The sequence below is a fragment of the Hibiscus syriacus genome, unplaced genomic scaffold (assembly GCF_006381635.1).
Source record: "Hibiscus syriacus cultivar Baekdansim isolate YM2019G1 unplaced genomic scaffold, ASM638163v2 tig00110462_pilon, whole genome shotgun sequence".
In the NCBI taxonomy this organism is placed as follows: Eukaryota; Viridiplantae; Streptophyta; class Magnoliopsida; order Malvales; family Malvaceae; genus Hibiscus; species Hibiscus syriacus.
The window spans coordinates 3,146,645-3,169,463 of NW_024062747.1; the positions used below are offsets into that span (position 1 = coordinate 3,146,645).

The 22,819-nt window shown below is 31.4% G+C and overlaps 1 protein-coding gene and 1 pseudogene across 1 annotated transcript; one reads left to right on the forward strand and one right to left on the reverse strand.

The window, feature by feature from the left end:
- Positions 1-11,868: 11,868 nt before the first annotated feature.
- LOC120127146 lies at positions 11,869-15,624 on the reverse strand (annotated as a pseudogene).
- Positions 15,625-17,074: 1,450 nt separating this feature from the next.
- LOC120127177 (histone H2A variant 1-like) lies at positions 17,075-19,069 on the forward strand. The gene is made up of 3 exons (XM_039145163.1): positions 17,075-17,163; positions 17,383-17,512; positions 18,522-19,069. Exons 2-3 carry the CDS (start codon positions 17,393-17,395, stop codon positions 18,816-18,818), a joined length of 417 nt encoding a protein of 138 aa, XP_039001094.1. The 5' UTR covers positions 17,075-17,163; positions 17,383-17,392; the 3' UTR covers positions 18,819-19,069.
- The last annotated feature ends 3,750 nt before the right edge of the window (positions 19,070-22,819 follow it).

The following is a 22,819-nucleotide window of genomic DNA, read 5'->3' on the forward strand; positions in this document are numbered from 1 at the left end:
TAATTGCCTCTATTTTGCCAGGCAAAGTATTGAATGACTTCAAAACTCAGCTAAGCTAAGTTGCTTTTACTCAATGGTTTTTAATTTCTTTTCAGATACGGTTAAAGTTCCCGAAATACGCGACGGCACGAAGACGTAACGTGATTGACATGGAAATTCACGCGAAGATCATCAGCGATAGGTGGCTCCATCTCTACACCTCCGATGAGCATCTTTAGTTTTCCGGCGACCAATCGCCGGAGGTGATAACGATATTTAAAAGAAACCAATGAAATAAAAAAATGGCAGAGAAAGCGTGAAAATGGAAATGAGTGTTATTTTTGTTTGGTATTGGAGGACGATTGGCAGCGGAGGCCATTATAAAAGCCCGGTGAGGATTACGTACGGTTTTTTTGACGGTCACGTTAATATCCTACGTAGCGGAAGATCGAACCCGTTGAATCGGGGGGTGCGTGTCGAACGGTAAACCCGGTTCGGCCTTAGAATGGGTTATAGCATGCCACGTATAGAAGCGTAAAGATAAGGTACCAATCTGAAATTTCTTGATGACCCTTTTACCATTAATTATATATATATATATTATAAAACAGTTAGTTTTATTAAAAATAAAAATTTATTTAAATTATAATAAATATTTATAATTACAACTGGTAAGTTAAATTAAACATGTAATAAAAATATTTTTTTATAATCAATAACTCAATAAACTAGTATTTAAATTCATATAAGAAAAATGTTACAAAATTTAATTAAATAATCTCAAACAAAAAATAGATATGAATATATTTGATTGTATCGGTAAACGAAGTACAAAATAGGCTCAAACTATTGAAATATTACTAATAAATCGTAAATTAGAATTGAGTGACGTGAAAAAATCATTCACGAACAAAAATTGTTTATTCAAATTCAATCAAAGTGTTTAAAATAAGGACATGATAACAAATATTAGAAGAAATAAATTACATTTACTATTTTTTATATGTTGTTAATAAATAACGACGACGGTCTTGATGTTGCCTGTTTATGGTTGATATTTTTTCTTGTATCTTAATTTTTATGTTGTTTTTTAGTTTTAATAATTATACATGTTTTTTTTTGTTTTTATAATACACTTTCTTTTATATTTTAGTACATTTTAAGTTATCATTATTGGTTATTTAATAATTCTTATCATTTATTCTTTTAAAATAGGATTTGACATTTTATCGATTGACTAAGACTATACTTATTTATAATTCTATTGATCTTTTATGCCTTGGATTATCTAATTGAATTTGAGTACACAATTTGTATTCGTATATAATTTTTTTCATAATACTTGGTTCTAATTTATGACTATCGCTAGTCTTTTAGTAGTTTGATATTATGTTATGATTTGTTCTCCGATGAACCTAGATTTGTTCTTGTCTATCTTTTGTTGGAATATTTTAGATGTTTTTATCTTTTCCTTGTTTGATATATAACATCCCAATCAAGGCTAGTGACTAAAATGCAAATTTTGAAAACTTTTGTTTAATTTTGAAATAAGTTAAAAGTCCAGAGACTTAATTGGAAATATTTTGGGAATGATGGTTTATTAAAGATTGAAAGAAAGAAGGGTAAAATGGTCATTTGACAAGAAAGATTTTTATCTTTCTTTTGTAGGCTATATAGCATGTGGGAAAGGATAAATATTCTCTAGAGTCTTCTTTAGTTCTTCTTCCTCTCCACTGTGGGTTCTTGCATAAGGTAAGTTGGTCTCTAGTTAATATTTTCTTTCCTTTTAAAGTTGGATTTTATTCTTGGGATAGTAAGAAAGCTTAAATAAAGCTTAAGGTAGCTTAAAATTTTAAGATAATTAAGTTAGGAAGGATTAAAGATGACATGGTTATAAGTGAAATATTGGAATAGAGTTCAAAACTAGAATTGGAAGTTAAATTTGACTTGTCATCAATCTAATTAAGACGTATGAAGTGTTGGAATTAGATTTAGAACATGTTGAAATTTGAGTGTGATTCTTGAATGCTAAGTGGAGGATTGGATTTTGAAGTTAAAAAGGTATTGAATGAGTATTATTTGATTTAAGTAGGTGTATCTAAGTTAGTGATATGAAAGGGGTTGAAATATGGCACAATTGAGCTAGAATGAAGTGATTTTCGTGCTCAAAATGTAATTCTGGGCTAGGGTGTATCGGTACCCATTAAATAAGTATCGATACATCAAGAGTAAAATTCAGGAAGATATTCAAAGGGTATCGATACATAGGCAGTGTATCGATACCCCCTTGAAATAAAAACTTTCGAATGTAATTTGTGTACTGATACATCAGTTAATGGATGTATCGATACCTTATAGAGTGTATCGATATCTACGTTAAACAAGAAATGAAATTAGCTTTTCATTTAGTGTAGGAAATGAAATATTAGAGTAGGTTATTTAGAATACTGATATGTATCAATATATGATTGTGTAGATATCGATCGACAGCAACGTTTGGACAAGTCGACAAGAAATAGTCATCGAGAAAAAGATAAGAGATTTATATTGACTAGAGAGGTCAGATGATTGCATATTAGTTAGTATATTACGATGAATGGAAATAAGACTTGTGACAAGTCTATTTCCTATATTAGCATACATATAAGCATGTTATTGATATGAGCATATTTGTGATATATTATTGTATATGTTTTATGATTTGTGTGAATGTATGTTATTGTTATGTGATTAAGATATCAATTGTGTGATAATGAATTGTATGGATATATGAAATGTGAAGAAAACTAAATAATGTGGACCTAGGTGATTATGTGTGAAAAGGGTATAAATTGTGTGACCATAAAGTATGTGAACATATATATATGAGATAAACCACGTGAATATGATCTATGTGAGTATAACTTATATGATTACAAGATCACAAAAAATAAGCCATATGATATGAGTGATATGATAAGAAACTTTAAGAATATATGTCTATGTGATATGGCTACGTGAATATATGGTAAACATAATAATGATGCCCATGTTACGTGTCATGAGAGCTAGAGGTATAGCTGGCATGCCAAGAGTCGAGGGTTCTACGTGGTCATTCGGGACATATGTGTAATTCTATGGAACATATATGTGGTACTTCGATACATTTATTTGGTACATTGTATTATGCATATGGTTCTTAAGGAGTGGTCCTTCGGGACATAGTGATTCTTCAGGACATAGTGGTCATTCGGGACAAATATTCAATGTCCCTAGTGGGAATTTATTCGAGCTGTGGTGACAGCATAAGTGCACAACCTCAATGAACTCACATATCTTTAGTTCTCCAAAGTGTACATAGGCCAATAAAGAGATAATATAAATAAACCTAATATGATTATATGTGATTGAGCATTTGGATATGAGTGTATGAGTTTCATTTATTGCATATGCTATAGTTTCTATGTGAAATATGTTGGTATGATATATTTGAATGTAAGAGAATGTAATATACTTATATGATATGTTATAAGGAATTGCATGAGAAATCTATTGAACTCTATAAGTATATGTACATGTAATAAAATGATGGACTATATGATTATATGAATAGAATAATTATGATCGTATGGTGAGAATGTAATACCCCAAATTTTGGTTAATTACCAAAATGTAAATTTTGAAAGTTTGTTGGTTAACGTAGTAAATTGAGAAAAGTTTGAGGAAATTAAGTGGTAAAGTTCTTGAAAATAATTTTATTTCATAAATAGATAGTTTACTCTTGAGACTGGGGTTTTATGTAATTATATTTTGAATTTGGAATTTGGTAAAGAAAAATTAGAAATGGCTAAAACCGGTAAGGAATCGGTAATTTCAGATTGAATTTGAATCTTAAAAAATTTGAAGGATGTTATAAAATAGTTGGAAATCTTATTTTAATATTTTGGATCAGATAAATTTGGTATGAAATGTGTAATTTTTCAGATTTAATCGAAACAGTGGAATTTAGTGACTAAAATGCAAGTTTTGAAATTTCATGGGAAAATTCAGAAATTAAAGTCAAATTATTTCATCTTTGACTTTGAAATATGATAAGGATAAGGTGTATAGGTTTTATGCTGAATATGGAAATTCATTAATGGCAAAAATGGAATTTCCTATTGATTTGAATAAAAAAATTCCATTATACCATGTGATGGATTATTTAATATTAGACTATCAATAATAATGGAGCATTTTCATCTTCTTCTTCATCCAAGCTTGCCGTGGGTTTTCTCCCAAGGTAAGAGAAAACTTCAACTCAATTTTCAAGTAATTTACTTAGGATTTTGAGCAAGTTGTAAATAGAAATTGTTATACATCAAAAACTCTATCTTTTGGTACCAATATTGCATGGTAATCTTGTTGGTGTTCAAAGATCCCAAATTTAAGGGTTTGTGTTCATATAAGGGATCATGAAATTGATGATGAATTTTGATGCTTGTGAGGTAGTATATTCATATTCAAGCATATGTGATGATTAGAACATGATTAATCTTTTTAGAACTTGCTCTTTAAGTTTTGGTCATGGATTGTTTGAGTGAGAAAAATTATGGAAAATTATATGGGTTGGAAATGATGAAGGAAGTATGCTACAAGTTTAGAAAGATTTGAGGACCAATTCATAATTTTGAAAAGTTGGAGATCAATTCATAAATTCTGGAAAATTGAGGGATTGTTGTGTAAGTGTTATATAATTGATGTACTATGCTGGAATTTTTGGTATTAAGAATATAAGTGATAAAATGGTGAATGACCATTTTATATAAGTTGGAAAATTGGTGACAATATTAAAAAGAATTAATAAGTGTTTAAATATTTGGTGGAAATTGAGTTCAAGTATATCATGGAGTTGTTATGGGATATGTTTATGTTAGTATAATACTAACATATGTAATCGTTATGAATTTTTGATTTATTCTGATCGTGATTGATTTGTGATCGAAGCAAGTCAAATAGAAAAGGGTTTATTGTGGACAATAGTGAGGCACAAATATTTGGAAAAATTATAAAGTGTCAAGGTGAGTGCAGTACATGCATGACATTATACATGTATGTTTTATACATTATCAGGAAGACTTGCGATAAGTCGACCTTGTTTATGTTGACATGATATTTATGTCATTTACCATATACTTGACATATTTAAAAAAATTGTCAAAGGTTGAAAATATAATGCATTGATTATGAAAATTGTGATATTTTACCATGAATATTATTTCGAGTATGAACTGCCCAATGTTAAATGATGATAATATATTTTGCCATAGATGAATCAAATAAAATAGACTGTATGCCCAAGTCAGTTATTGAGGGACAGGGTCTAGTTGGCATGCCATAGAGTCTAGCAGCAGGCTGCATACGGGATACACTAAACGATACCTAGTGTATATGGTGGGTACGACCTTATGTGCCATACGAAACTGTACTTAAGGATACCTAGTACAGATGGTGGACACGACCTTATGTGTCATACGGATTATGGTGGACACGACCTTATGTGTCATACGGATTAGCACTACAGTGCTTATATTTGACTCGTGTACCCAGGGTCCTCAGGGTTCTATATTGAGCTATTGTCTATGGTTTTATAGATTATTGGTTAATAAATAGTAAGTAGGGAATTAAGCTTACGAGCTTATGGAATAAATGGCAAGTATATTGGTAATAAATTTTATACTCAGTTATATTATTTTGATCATGGTAAAATATTGGATATGCTGGTAGCATGATTTTAAGGTATTTTGTTTTTATAATGAAATTCATGCATGAGTTGTATTGCACTGTTATTGTTTTAATTGCCTCACTAAGTATATACTTAACGTGTGATGATTTTCATGCGTAGGTAAAAAGCCAGTAGTGGAATAAGGAGTACAAAGTGACATCAATCATCAAAAAGTATATTTCTATATCAGTAATACATCCTAAGATGTAATGTTGACTTTATTAGTGGCATGTAACTATTAATGTTTTAATTACTTTGTCGAACATATTTGGAAACAAAATTGTAAACTTATAGTGATGAAATGTTAAGTTTTATGAATTTTAAAGATATATATTTTGTTGAAAATTATTGTAGCAGTCACTGTAGTGCATCGATGTACTGTAGCAGTGCATCGATACATAATTTTGGTTCGAAGTTTTGTGCATCGACGCACTGTTCACGTTACTGTATTAGTGCATCGGTACACTGTTCACTATTTACGGCACTATTCATAAAAAATCTTTTGAATTAAATTTGTTATTGAGAAATATAAATTATATGTTATGATATTTTTATAATATCAATTACTATTTTAAGCAAATAAATTTTAAATAACTGTTAAATTGTAAAATGGTTTTAGTAATTCGGGTGACATCTATAATCTGTATAGGTATAATTATATGGGTTATGAGTGTTACAGAGAATATACTTTATAGGTGAACTAGTATAATAGAATTATTTTAGGAAATGAGAATTTAGATAAAATAACTGAGATAATTAAATAGTACATCAAATAGGAAATATATATAGAAATAAGTTGTACGAGAAATTCTACATGTTTCAATGAAATGGTGATCTAAAACTTGTTTAATTCTTAAGTGATATAAAACACAGTACAAAGATCTAGGAAATGAAGTCACATGAGAATATTATAGGGATTAAGTTATGATAATGTGTTTATGTGGTAAATTATGTGAAAAATGAACTAATAGAATATAAAGACTTAGAATACAAGAATATGAGATAGAATATGTAACGAGAATATAGGGGTTAAATGTTAAATATAAAGACTTAGAATACAATAATATGAGATAGAATATGTAACGAGAATATATGGGTTAAATGTTAAATAGAAACATATGGAAATAAGAGATAAGATATGTGGAATTGTGATCAAAATTACATGATTAGGAATTATGTAAGTAAACGACTTAAATGACGATAATAGAATGTGATATAAGCTAAGTTGTGTAAATTAAATTCTTATAAGAATATGAAATAGTAAAACTCATATATGATATGATAATATTGTGTATGTATGTATTTATTTTATGAGAGTGGACATGAGGCTGTATGTTGTGATAGCATTAATTATTCATGCATTGTTAGAAGTTACAGTTTATATTATATGTTTTATATGTCTTACTAAGTCATAGACTTAGCGTGTGAGTGTTTCACACGTAGGTTAAGGAAAGCGAAGAGGAGCAAGACATGTCAAATTCTTCTTTTCACAAATCAGATCAGAAGTGTAGTTGAATATATGTATTTGGTTATATAGAGTGTAGTTGGCATGTAATCTAAAGATGTAAATTTTATAAGCTCCAATATGTTTTGTAAACCAATTCATTTTAAATAAATTAAAAGTAACATTTTCTTGAATTGTGAATTCAACTTTTAGTCATTTTGTAAAGAAAAATATTTGAAAAGTTAAGTGACACCTTAAACTCGAATCCTGGTCGGATACGAGTTGGAAGTGTTACATGATCCTTACATGATATTAAAATACTAATTTATTGTGTAAATAATTACGTGAAAATGTCGTAGTTTTATGTTTATTTTAAGTAATAAACTTTTACTATAATTTTAAATATTAGTTTATAAAACTGTTGATTTCTATTAAAAAACGTGTAAAAAAACATTTTAATAAATAATTAATAACAAATGTTGTTTGGTTTTTTATAGAAATAAATAATTTTATTAAAAATATAAAATATTCAAATTATAATGAATGTTTACAATCAAAGTTGTAAATTAAACACATAATAAATATATTTTCCTAAACACGCACACACGAAAAACCTACCAACTTAAAATCATAAGGATCATACGAGAAAAATGTTAAAAAACCTAACCAAATAAACTTGAATAAAATGTAGATACGAACATATCTGATTGCGACGATAAACAAACCACAAAATGGATGAAACTATTGAAAAACCATCGACAAATTGTAAATCAGAATCAAGCGATGTGAATATACTATCCATAACGCAAATTGCATATCCAAATTCAATATGCGGGTCCAAAGTAGAAAATATCAACATAATAATAAACAAACGTCATTTTGATAAATCGTGGCGAAGTCAAATCTAACCCTTAAAAAAGAAAGAACGAAAACAACAACCAAAGAACCGAAAACGTTTCATAAAGAAGAAAACACGTCATAAAGGCAAAAGAATATGTGTAGCAAAGACATAATTACTAAACAAAAAATAAAGATACACTATAATAAAATAAAAAAAAATAATGAATATCGACGATGATAATTAACAACAAAACTAATGTCGCTATCTATGACAAAAATGATGAATAAAAAAAAGACTAACAACGAGTACAGAAAATGAGAGAAAAATAAGGCAAATCGCATTTTTAATTATTTTTTATTAAATGTTGTTTGATATTTAGGGTCTGTTTGTTTCCCGTAATTCGAATTACGTAATTGGTTTCCCCGAATTCTAGTGTTTGTTTCACGTAATTCGTTTTCCGAAAAATGTTTTCCCGTGTTTGTTTCACGTAATTCGTTTTCCGGAAAAAATTTTCCCGTGTTTGTTTCACGTAATTCGTTTTCCGGAATGTAATTCATTTTCCTAGTAACATGATTTCCTTTGTGTTTTCTGTAAAATGACTTACGGATTCATTTTCCGTAAGTCATTTTCCGAACTTTTCACTTCAAAGCAAAATTACTCAAAATAATTTTATTTTATGAATTTAATATTAATAAAATATTTTAATATCATTTTCATCAAAATATTAATTATTAAAATATTTAAAATATATTTATTAATATTTATAATAATATTATATTATATTTTAATATTATATAAAATAATCAATTATATTATAATATAAGTATTTTATTTTATTTTAATAATATATAATAAATTTTTTATATATTTAATAATGAATAATATTATTTATATATTTCAATAATATTTTAGTAAAGATATTTAAAATATACTAATTAATATTTTTAAAATATAATATAGCATTATTACTTTAATAATAATGTTTAAATATATTATTATTATATTTAATATTTTAATAAATAATTTTTAAAAAACTCTTCAACTAGTGAAAAAAATGTTTAAATAACATCTTCCAAACATCATAAAACGTTTTTCAGATGTTTTCCAGAAATATAATTCATTTTTCAGAAATGTAATTCATTTTTCAGAATTCAAATTCCAGTAATTCATTTTCAGTAATTCAAATTCCAGTAATTCAAACTCCAGTAATTCATTTTCCGAAAACCAATTACAGCCAAACAAATAGACCCTTAATAAAATATATTTTTTGATATATTTTATGATATTAAAGAAGAAAGTATAAACTGATGAAAAAGGCCAGGGGTGGTGGGCTTGGGGGAAGGTTAAAAACTGCATAGCGGATGAGTAAAAGATGGGTCCACAGATGAATGACTGATTCTTCCGTTAGTTCAAAGACCGGTTAAGTGGGGGTGGTAAAGTAAAACGGGAAGACTTTATGGGAGGCTAAATGGGAAAGTAGTTGAAATTTTGCTGTGGAAGCGTAAAAGCGGCTAATATATGTTGTTCAGTAAAGGCACGGGGCTACTACGACGGGGACGTTAGGTTACGTCTTCACCACGGTTTGATGTGATCTAGCGCGGGCACGTGTCGCAGAACTGGAATCCTAGAAACCGTTGGATTAGTTCAGTCCCCGACAGCACGAGACGAATCCCCTCCCTTCATTTTCAAATTATTTTAAGCAACGAAGAAAGAAAATCCATCATTACCTTTTTGAAGTTATCAAAAGGTAAATTATAAGAATCATAATTTATATTCTGTTAAATGTATCATATAATTCATACTTCGAAATTAATTAAAAATATTGATTGAATTTTAATTTAATTAACATTGTTATAATATATATATAATAATGTGAGTTTAACTATATTATTTTTAATTTATTAATAAAAATATGAATTTAACGCATTGTGAATTACTATTCATATGTATAAACTATAGTTGTAAATAATGGTGAATTATTTATTAAATAATAATGAATGCAAAAATAATTAAGGGGGAGCTTGAGTCAGAAGAAATGATGAAATGGGCCTTGATGCCAGTACTTTGGACCAAAAATCATTTAAACATCCGCAATACGCTCCTCCTGCCGCTCCAAACAAGGGCAGGAATCTCCACCTCATGAACATTTTTTTATTTTCAAATAAATAATATTAATATGAAAAATGAGTGCAACAGCTTTGAAGAGTTGACAAAATTACCTTGACGTGTGACAAATGGCGTGGGGAAATGGGAAGGTTGCCTGTCCACAATCTATACGATTGACGTTTCAGGCCCCATCTGGGACATATGGTGAAATAGAAAATCCCATGAAACAATAAATTCTTCTATTTTTAATTATCATTTTTTTTATAATTTACTTATTTAATCATTAATATTATTGGGTTTGTTTTGCAGCAATGATAATATCTACCAGCGCATATAACATCTACAGTTTATATATATTTAAGTATAAAATAGGAAAAAATAAGATTGCATGTGTCCAAGCAAACATAGAGTCACCTGAACAGAGCAACATAGGTACCCAAGAAATAAGGTCGTCGTTTGGCATGACGGTGAGACTGTGACGATCTTTAATTCCAACCATTCAATTTTCTTCTCACTTCGGCGCTCACATCTCTCTGTTTTTCCTTTACATTAATATATTTTAGAATAGTATTATTATAATGAAAGACATCAAACAATATGTTCGATAAATATATTAAGTTGTGTAAAGGTAAATTGAATAAATAAATTGTTGAATTTAGATAAATATATTTTTAGAATAATATAATGCATAAATTTGATTCATACACAATTTAATTTTAAATATAATTAAATTAGTGTAATTAATAAGCAAATACAAATTTCGAAATAATTCTGTAGCATTAATTGAATAGCCAAGTAATAATAAGTTTATTGGAATTTATCAATAGAAGTGAGATAAAGTAATTAATAGTAGTGGAGTGGAGAAATGAATAGCGGTTTTGAATCTTAGGTTTTATTTGTTCATAGAAAGCAAACCAATTTATCTGGCGGAAGATTTCTTAAGTTCAAAATAAAGTCGATTATTAAGAGTTAATTGTTTTATATACTCCAAATATGAGTTTTACTTTTAAATTGATATTTGAATGTTAAATTTCATTAATAAATTATAAATCGTATTAATAATATCTATGAACATTATAATACGGCCCACCCAATGGGCGATTTCCCTTCGAGAAAAAAATGGTGGAGGGATATTTAAGAAAATGTGCATTACATGACTTTGAGATTTGTTCATGAGCCTTTCCATGTCAATCATGATCCCTTTAAATCTCGTATTTCACTTTTTTCTCAAAATGCAAAAGTGACTCGTACGAATTAATGAAATGATAAATCCACTATTCTTTTTAAAATTTCACCGTATCTTTTTATCCAACATACGTAGGATTCTTTGCACATTTCTTCTAGTTTATAGGCTACAAGCGGGGAGTCCTTTTCTCTTTTATTTCTTTTCAAAAAGAAAGATAAAAATAATATCACAATCACCGGATACTATCATCATAGTCTTCGGATTACCTCATCTTTTTTTTTTCGCGATCTAATTTAATTAATTAAATTCATCACTCCATAAGTACAATGAGAATGGAAAACAAAATGGTCTCTACGGCTCTCTTTTCTTCTACAAAGCTGAATCCATTTTCAACAGTAAAGACAGTGTTGTACAAATTTTATATAGGAAACAGAAGAACAAAAATCAAATTGCAGCCACTTGCAGGGATCTCTTAAGGTCCGCAGCACACTGGAGTCGGAAATATACGTGCTGAAAAGAATGAGCCTGGGGTCGTGTAAGGTTCCTTCTGACAGTACATGAGTATCCGAATATGACAATCCGTAGCAACTAGACTCGAATCAATTCATATCCTTATGAACTAAACTGCAAACGAACCGATTAACTGATACCACATTCCAACTCTAGGGAACCTTGATTGGTTGAATGGACTGCAAAACATCAGAGACGACAATGATAAGGTCACCTGAGTTGATCATCCCTCTTGCTTTAAGCAAGGAGAAAGTTCTGTTTAGATTGCTCTCCACGTCATCTGAGAAATCAAGACGGGAAAGGTATCAAACCCCAGCAGGTTCAGGCACCTTCTGATGGATGTTGAGGGTGTAAACGCAAAGATTGGACAGTCGGGCAGATTGCGGGAAAGAAGAGATGCTGTCTGTCCAGTTTTTGTGTAAACAAAAATGGCATCTGCTTTGAGTTTATTAGCTGAAAGTTGAGAAAAGAAAACATCTCGTTATCATGAGAGGCATCAAGAAAATCACTGCAAACAAGTTCGTGTCATCGGCATACAGGGGCAGGAAGAAATATATTACTGCCGATAAAGATGATACTGAATTTCATCTTCACATACTAAAAACATGGGACGCTTCAAGGGCCGTGTGGAGAGTAAGAAAATAAATCGACATGCCAGGTAAGATAAGCCAACGCTGTAGTGAGTTATGTTCTTGGCTAAAAAACAGTAAGGCATTACTTCTGCCTGCATAAATTCAATCTCCTTAATCACTTTGGTGAGTTCATGCACACTTCTATTTTTCCCCCTGAGCATGTGCATTACTTGTTAATTGAGAATTAACATTTGAAAATCATATTCAATTCAGTAGCCGAGTTTAGTAGCAAAAGGAAAAAATAACCGCTTACCCATTAGTGAAGCTGTATTACATATCTGCTCAGAAATGCTAGGTGGGGTGGAAGATGACACGATTGAGGGATCCGTCGCATCAAACTGCTTCTCCTCCCTCCGCCACATCTCGATTCTCAAACTGACACTTCTTAGTACAGCTAATGCTTTCTCAGGGAATTGACCCATGGCTGACTCACTGGAAAGCATTAGAGCATCTGCCTGCTGCCCTACTGCTTCAGAAACATCAGCAACTTCTGCTCTGGTAGGTATGGGATATTCGATCATGGATTCAAGCAGCTGGGAGGCAACAACGACAGGCTTATTCAGTTGCCTGCACAGTTGAGCAACCCTCTTTTGAACCGAAGGGACCTGTTCTATTGGTATCGGTGAGCCTAGATCTCCCCTGGCTACCATAGCTCCATATGATGCCCTGATAATCTCTTCCAAATTTTTCAGAGAGTCGATACTCTCTATCTTGGCAATGACAGCAATTTGGCTGCAAAATTGAACCATCAGAACATCTTACAGCTTCAATTTAATACAATAAAATGTTATACATGCATACCGTCCAGTTGATCGAGCAGTGATATAACTCTTTAAAGTCTTAATAACTTCACTCACTGGAAAGTATTAGAGCATCTGCCTGCTGCCCTACTGCTTCAGAAACATCGGCAACTTCTGCTCTGGTAGGTATGGGATATTCGATCATGGATTCAAGCAGCTGGGAGGCAACAATGACAGGCTCATTCAGTTGCCTGCACAGTTGAGCAACCCTCTTTTGAACTGAAGGGACCTGTTCTATTGGTATCGGTGAGCCTAGATCTCCCCTGGCTACCATAGCTCCATATGATGCCCTGATAATCTCTTCCAAATTTTTCAGAGAGTCGATACTCTCTATCTTGGCAATGACAACAATTTGGCTGCAAAATTGAACCATCAGAACATCTTACAGCTTCAATTTAATACAATAAAATGTTATACATGCATACGGTCCAGGTGATCGAGCAGTGATATAACTCTTTAAAGTCTTAATAACTTCAGCAGACCTCACAAAAGACACTGCAATAAAATCAACACCCTCTGCAATTCCAAAATCAATATCCAGCCAATCCTGCAAGAATCATAAATGTTTGAAAATCATATACAAACTACTTTTCAGTTTTCTGATAGAAAGTAAGAATCAAGATGAATAAACCCTAGTGGAAAGCATGGTGAATGCATGAAGGCAACAGCTTGAGAAGAACCATTCAAAGATGCTTTTACCACAATTAGGATCTTACAAAAACGACTAAACAATGGATTGTTTGAAAGGTACCAGACCTTTGAAGATATAGTAGGAAGCATTGCATTGCGCTCCTGAACTAGACTCTCATTTCTCCAAAAAGTCAGGTTAGCACGAGGTAATAACAGCCCGGGATCCGTACACTGGCAGATTACATCTGGATCAATCTTCTCGGTCACCACAAATCTCACCATTCCACCATCAACAAGCAGCTCATCGCCAACCTTTACATCTACCATCAATTATATAAATCAATGTATTACCGTTCAATTCTTCATAGAAAAAATAAAATTGTGGTTGGTTTGAGCTGCAGAAGCAATGGAACTAAAGGTTGAATGGAAAAGATAACTCATAAATTGTTCAATTACTAAGTCGATATGATTACGGCTCTAAAAGAAGTTACAATATTGACAAACTAGCAGTCAGAGCTCTTTCATTCCCATCAAAGATGCATGAAATGGAAGTGATAGAAAGCACAACGTGGGCTGTGATCAGTGACGAATCTAGAAATATTTTTAAGAGTGGGCACACTTATTATATTAACAACACAAAATTTTTGAATGGGGTGAACACAAATAAAATTTCAAAGTGGACGCTATAAGTAAATAAGTAACTAACCGAATAAAATTAGAATTTTAGGATGTACACCCCTTGAACAACATGTGGCTCCGCCACTGATTGTGATTCATCTTACACTAGCTTTGGTTGTTCATTGATGGTATCCTTGTACAAATTTAATGACACAAAATCATAATAAGCAAAATTCCAATCACACAGTTTATCCCACAACGTAACAAAGGACGAAACATCAGTTCTGTTCAATACTTCAACTGCTCCAAAACAAAAAAGGGGTATTTTTTGTATCATTAAACTAAATATAGCACACTTTTAAAGATGATTATTGGTTAATTCAATCGAACAGATTATAAAAAATTATACCTTCAGCAAAACCATCGTAGTTAACCGTAATGGTACGCTCAGGGCACGATGAAGGATCAAATGCTCACACGGTAAACGTCCATATCTCACCATCCTGCCAAAAACGATTAAGTTTAACAATCACAATTAACTATGAATTAAATTACCTTAAGACATTAGTTAATTACCCCTGCTTTGGCAGATTCAGCACCGTTTAGATCATCCATGTGGATCTCGCTACCTTCAGTATCCATCATAACCGCCAGGGCGAACCCTTTCTCCTCGTTTAACTGTCTCACTAGCCGGATGACGTCTCTGTGCCACTCGTGGGTGCCGTGGCACATATTGACACGCGCCACGTTCATTCCTCCCACGGCTAGAGCCTCGATTTCTTCGAACTCGCACGTGCGTGGCCCGATGGTGCATACGATCTTCGTCCTTCGTGGACTCCTGAACCCGTTCTCCTTCAAGTCCACTTCCGTCACCAGGTCCACTTGTAATCCACCCGACTCCGCCGTTTTACCCGCCGTTAGCGGCATTTCAGAAGCCGCGACTTTCACGTTTTCCGGTAAAACAATTCTAGGATACGCGGTCTTCGTTGGCTTTAAAGGTGGTACGGGATTAGGTACATGAATCCTGGGATTGAAAAAACGCGTTTTGGGGAAATCCCGAAACTGTAACGGAGATAAGGAGGAAGAAAAAAGGAAGGAACCGGACATATTCGCCGAAGATTACGAGGTGAAGCAGCGAGCCCGCGCCGTCTAGTTGAGAAAGGTTTTTGGGTGGGGAGAAAGTTAGACTTGTCAGCTCACTGACAAAAATGTCCTGATTTTGCAAGTGTTTGGACTGTTATGTCCTTACAAAATGCTGTACCATTGGCGGATTCGCCAAAAGATACGGCGCTGTCGTTTGACCGTTGATGGAATGGGCTCGTCCTGGTAAGGAATACTGAATAGTATGGCCCATCTTACTCCAAACTCTACAAAGAATACTAAGCCCTTTCAGTTCATTCTGATGGCATACCGGAGCCCGCTCAAGCTACCTGCTATACAAAATCTATTGGTCACATATACGACTTGAAATTTAAATAATTCAAACTAAATAATAATAAAAGTTAAAGGTAATACGTGGTGATACATTGAAAACTTTAAATGATTTTTTATTTGAATATTTATTTTCAAAAGTTATTTGATGAACTATTATTGCAACGTTCAATTTGATTAGAAGTGTATTTGAATGAAAACATAAAAAGTTATGGATTTTTATTTAATTTTAAGGGTAAGTATTTGATTATTTTTCTTTAGAGTAGTCTGAGGTGATTACAAGGTAATATATGTTCATAATTTTTTCTTAACTATTGATAATACACACATATTTTGTGGACGTAACTGTTCAAATCCAATACCTCAATAAAAAACAACACTCCCTCTAATCATTGAGACCACTTAATGGGTTCAAATCCTTAATCACTTTAGTCCTTAAATTAGTTTGAATATTTTCATTTACTTTGATTCGGATGAAAAAGGACTATTTCGAGGTGAATCAAAGATTGAAGAAAATATTTCAAGATCTACTACACAGATAGTTAGAGTTAAGCTTTATGAAAAATATATAAATAGATTTGATTTTGTACATCTTTAACTACGTATAGTTTCCCACAATATTGTTTAGAGTATTTATTTTTAAGGATATTATTGTATTATTATAGCATATTTATGCTTTTCTTTTGATATTATAAAAAAACAAGGGTAAAGTTTACTAAAATATAATAATTTTAGTTATTAAATTTTAATAGTTATAAAATTGTTGTTAAATTTATCAAATTATTATAAAAATCATTAAATTGATGGAATTTGTTTGACCATTTTGTAAGTTACAAAAGTTTAACGACTAAAATTATCACTTGAACATAACTCAGTGACCTTTGGTATACTTTACTCAAAAGTTAGAAAAAGAAACACTAATGGGCCTAGTCCAAAACTATCGGGATGGACCTGAATGGTAGGTCTAATCACGCGTTTGGTCCGACCGACGAGTTAGGATGGCACGGAATTCTGAAAGAAAAGGAGAGGGTATTTGGTAATTAAAGTTGAAAATCCCTCGAAAAATTTGAAATGTCGAAATCGAAGTGTTTTCCCACCTAAAATTAACCGCCATTTCATTTTCCGGCATTTAAAATGACAACCAAATCTCAAGGTAATTATAAACCCAGAAATCTTATCCCTGTTGTTTCGTTCTTCCGCTGTTTCCTCACTTTCAGGCTTCCAATTCCTTTCAGTGTCTCAGGTCTCTCTTGCCACCACCTTTTTATTTTCCTCTACTGCGTTATAGATATATATTTTATCGACTCAAATTTATAGGGTTCTGAGAATCTCTTTGACTAGATCTGATTAGTATTTAGCAGATCTGGGTTCTGGTAACGTTGTGTTCGTGTTATTTTCACTTTATTTTGATTTACTGTATGAATTGAATCTTGAATGTGTGTGTGTGTTTTTTTTTTCAAAGGAAAACGAAGATGGCAGGAAAAGGTGGAAAGGGGCTTCTGGCAGCGAAAACAACCGCAGCTAGCAAGGAAAAAGACAAGGATAAGGACAAGAAGCGCCCGGTTTCTCGCTCATCTCGTGCTGGAATTCAGGTTTTTATTCTCAAAATTTACTTCCATTTACTTGGTTTTACACGGCAGAGTAGTATCGTTCACGAATTATACAACAAATAAAAGGAACAAATCGAGAACGTAGGCTTTGTGTTCGTTTTTGCATGTTTGATAATTGTAGATATTTGAACTTTTTATTGAAAATAATATGAAATAATTTGTCTCTCCAATTTTATGTATCATAAGCATAAGCTAATAGAAAGAACATCTAAAGTTTTTTTAAAAAAAAACTTGTGGTTGATGACTGAGACATTTGCAAGTTGTGCATCTTTTTTATGTCAAAACATCTGGCTCTTCATGATATTCCTTAAAGGATTTGAGTCCTGAATCATTTCTTTGAAGATTCTGGAGTTGACTTAATTGAGATTAGACAAGTGTTGAATTTTCTTCTAATGCCAAAGCTATTCAGCATGTTTTCTCTAGTGTTCTTCCACGTTACAACTCAGAGCGACCTTTTACCTTCCTACTTTCACATTTTTAGTAGGTTTAGGAGTGTTCCGAATGATGGAACAATGAATACTGTTCCCTTCTTTTGGTATATGTGTTTTAAATGATTTGTATTTCTTGGTTTAGCCTTAAGGAAAAGAAGTCCAGTTTCTTCAAATTTAAAAGCTGGTCGGGTTTGAGCATTTAAGCTTTTTGTTCTTCGTTCTGTCCGTAGTCTTTCATTTCTACTTTTCTTAAGATGTTCTTTATTGCATTTTTAAGTGCTAAGAGTAACTTTGCACTTGGTGCATCTCAGTCAGCGAAGTATCTATGCCTATAGTGTAATTTTGCATCTTTATCTGGATCACATTTTTTCTATATTACGAATTAAACAAATTTATTATGATTGTATGTACTTGGTTAATTCTATTTATATAATTGTAGTCTTTGTTGTTTCCCCGGTAAGACCATAGCAAAATGAAGGTTTTCTTTCCACCTGGTATCTGGGGTATGATTATTGGTTGTAGGTAGCCTCCTTATACGTTTCATTGTTTCCTGATATCAGTTTCCCGTCGGTCGTATCCACCGTCACCTCAAATCTCGGGCTTCTGCAAACGGGAGAGTTGGCGCCACAGCTGCTGTTTACCTGGCTTCTATCCTTGAATACTTGACAGCCGAGGTTCTTGAGTTGGCCGGAAATGCAAGCAAGGATCTGAAAGTGAAAAGAATCACCCCAAGGCATCTGCAGCTGGCTATTAGGGGGGATGAAGAGCTTGACACCCTCATCAAGGGCACCATTGCTGGTGGTGGTGTGATCCCTCACATTCACAAGTCCCTCATCAACAAAACCACCAAAGAATAGTAATGTCTGATTTCAAACAGATGTTTACTTTCAAGTACCTTTTATATGTTTGTCATGCGTCTTCTGTGTTATGTGTAGGTTTTGTTTAATCTCTCTAGAACATCTGGTTAGTGTATATGTTTGTAGTAACTCTCTAGGTTTGTTCCTTTGAACTTGTGACCTATACTTAGAGTAGGAATGATGCTTGTTGGGTACTTTTAACTAATGTTTCCTTGGATATTTTATCAGATTATGGCTGAGAAGTTCTCATACGTGCTTAGTTACATGCTACTTAGGGGGTGGGCATGGGATGTCTTTTTCTTTTGGTTGTTTTGACTCGACAATTTAAAGTTGTCACTTTATTTTATCTAGAATTTTGGGATAAAATTTGCCTTTGATCTAACTTGAATTAATATAAATATTAATTTCTTGTTTTTATTTGATAAAATAAAACTATGTATTTGATTTGTTTTTTAGGATAAAAATTGTATCTGATCTAACTAGATATATATATATATATATATATATATATATATATATATATATATATATATATATATATATATATATATATATATATATATATATATATAATTTTTATTTTTATTATGTAAAATATGGATCTAACTGAAAAAATATAAAGAAATAGATATTATAGTAATTATTTTTAAATATATAAAGCTAATTATATTATAATTTCTTAATTGAACTAGATTTAATATTTTTCGCCTTGAACTCTTGACTTTTTCCTTAAAAGAGATTGATCTTATTTAAACTCGATTTTTTTTAAATACTAATCTTATAGGGGTCGGAATCTATGTTGTTGCACCTTAAGGCGCTTGTCCAATTTGAAAACATGCTTGTCTTTACTACTTGAAGGGTATAAGCATCTAGGCAATTGCATTCTCTATTCCAGTAGTCCATATTTGAGACGGATTTAGTTAATTAGACGGTCAGTCTATCTTGTCGACCTTAATGCTCTTGTATTCTCCTCACGTTTGAAATTAGTCCCCTTTTAATCGCAAGAATTTGCTCTTTTATTTTGATTAATACTTGAAGTCCAATTTTTCTAAATTGTATTCTCTAAATAACCTACTTTGTTAATATTACAAACATGGAAGGGCCAAATAATCAAATAAAAATATTGAATATTGGGTTGTAAGTGTTTTCAGAGAACTAGAGAGATAAATTAATGTTTTTTGTATCACATAACTTTCGATTAAATTAATTACATCAGATATTTTTTTTAAAAAATATTATGTAATCCTATTTAATAATTTTTTAAATAATTTATTGCATGGCTTTTCCATGACTTTAATTCAGCTATATGGGAGTTTTATAAAGAATGCCTCGTAATCCAATTTTAATTGTACAAAGAATACAAGGACTTATGGCGAAATTAGACCCTTTGTTCAACACATTTCTAGTGTAGGCTGAATTGCTTGGCCAAGAAATGGCTTCCCTGTACCAGATCACTTGGTTTTCAGAAGAAGAAGAAAATGACTTACTTTAGTGGTATCGTGAAGCATTCAAATTTTCAATTTACCACCTTGCCGACATTGAAGAGAAAATTCACTAGACTAACAATTAAATCTCTATTTGTACTACGAATACAGTTAAGAGATAATTCTCTGTATTTAATTTATTAATAAATTAATTTATAAAATATTTTTAATTTTTTTTAAGATTTGATCTCATTAAATCAATATTTAATTAATAGTTCCAGAATCTATTAAATGATTTAAGTGACAAAAGCTAATGTTATTTTATTTAAGAGTCTTGAATTCGAGCAACTAAATCTGTAAAATATGTATGTTATCGATTGATTAAGAAAATTCTAAACACATATAAAATATTAAAAAAAACTAATAGTTCTACTTTGTTTCCAATACCAACAAAAGCAGCATCTTTAAACACCACCGTGGGTTTATATTGAGCATTGCTAACAAGTGCGGAAGATTCCAAAAAACGTCAATATATCTCTCTCTCCAATATGCTTCGTCATGCCATTTTGTTGTTATATACTCAGTACTTCCCCTCCATTCACATCAATTACCTTGCCATTAACTTTAGAATCCTCCCTTTTCCCATTATTTTTCTCTTCTTTTGGAATCAATGGAAGCTAAGTTAGTTTCACAAAGCCGGAGCCTGCCGGCGGCATCTTTGCACCGAGTAGATAAATGTCAATGTCGGCCGGTCCATGCTGTGCTAGTGAGGCCATCGGAAAACTTACCTACAGAGAGATTGATCAGGTTGAAGTTAAAGCCTGCAGATAACAAAGCTACTAGCAGTGTACATAATGATAACTGCTTTGATCTTTTGGCATTTAATTATCTATCCCGGAGTCACAAGCTGCAACAGGTTAATTTTCCATGGTTACCATGATTTTGTTTCTCTAGGATATATCAGAAAATGCAGAAAAATTGTTGTGAAATGTGTGTATGCAATGATGGATCTAGGGGCGATCGGAGATCGTTATCCTTTAAAAATTTCAAATTCTCATATATTTTAAATATTTTTTATATTATCTATTATGTTTTCACCCTTGAAATTTTATATCTCTTTAAAATATTATAATTCTGTCTTCTAATATAAAATTTTGTTTCTCTAGGATATATCAGAAAATGCAGAAAATTTGTTTTGAAATGTGTGTATACAATGATGGACCGAGGGGATGATTGGAGATCGTTGTCCTTTAAAATTTCAAATTCTCATATATTTTAAATATTTTTTTTATATTATCTATTATGTTTTCCCCTTGAAATTTTATATCTCTTTAAAATATTATAATTCTGTCTTATGACATAAAATTTTGTCTCCCTTATGTGAGTATGCAGGGCTGAAGAGCATGTTGAGTGGGTACGAGAGCTTGGTGGAGACGGCTGCAATGATGTCGAAAAGATTCAGCACTAAAACACAACAGGAGCTTGTTATTCAAGTTCTTGACAGTGCCCCCCAAGCTAATTCTATACATGGCAAGTTTATATTGCAGTGCTGGTTTACCCTATTTCATATCTTTCTGACATTCCTGGAGACTAAATGCATGCAACTCACATGAGTTCTCGTACAAAACAACAATGGCGTTTTCAAAAGTATTGAGAAACCTAAACTCAAAAACATAATATTCTTTATGTTAATCTATGAATGGGTGAAAACCATGAGAATCTTTAGAGAGAGAGAAAAAATCCAAAACAACTTTACTAGATGGGTGGGTTGAATCTTTATAATATGAACAAATAAAACCGATTTATAAAGATTGTCACATAATGATTTTTTTATAATATTTAATTCAGATTAATAAATCAACTAATGAATCGATTAATTATGATTATATAAAAATTAATAACGATATGATTTGATGTTTTGGTGATCCAATGGCAGATAAGGAGGTTGCTACCTCAATCTCAACTCACAAGGGAATACTTAGCCGTCTTCATCATTGTGTTTTTTGCGTGGCTCATCGGACCTTCCGAGGCAAGCCTATTAAAATTGTATTTATGAAAAGTTAAAAATACTTTAACCCCGTATTTATAAATTTCTAATTCCGCTCTTATATTTGCCTCATTAAAAATTTAAAAAATTATAAACAAATCATAATTTGTAATCACTAATAGTAAAAAAAACATATATTCGTATATGGATTTGTATATATATATATATATATATATATATATATATATATATATATATATATATATATATATATATATATATATACTTTCAAAATCAACCATGCGCATAAGTTAAAAACTTTTAGGTAAATTGAATTATTAGTCCTAAATTATGTGATCGATTTTATTTTCTAATTTAAGTATTATATTAAAAAATTATAAATTTTATATCTAATTATTTTAAAATATTTAATTAAAAAATAGGTATTCAAATTATGCATATTTTTCACTTAGGTGTTTAAAATCTTTTTGATACTTAAAATTTCATTATATTTTCATTTCTAACAAAGATGGAGTCGATACATTCGGAGGGACTAAGTTACTTAATTTTAAATATACAAACTTATTAAG

Excerpts from the sequence above, each read along its gene's own strand:
- LOC120127177 (XM_039145163.1), top strand. The coding sequence starts at position 17,393 with ATGGCAGGAAAAGGTGGAAAGGGGCTTCTGGCAGCGAAAACAACCGCA. Across the intron at positions 17,513-18,521 it reads CATCTCGTGCTGGAATTCAG|TTTCCCGTCGGTCGTATCCA; the intron begins GTTTTTATTCTC and ends TCCTGATATCAG.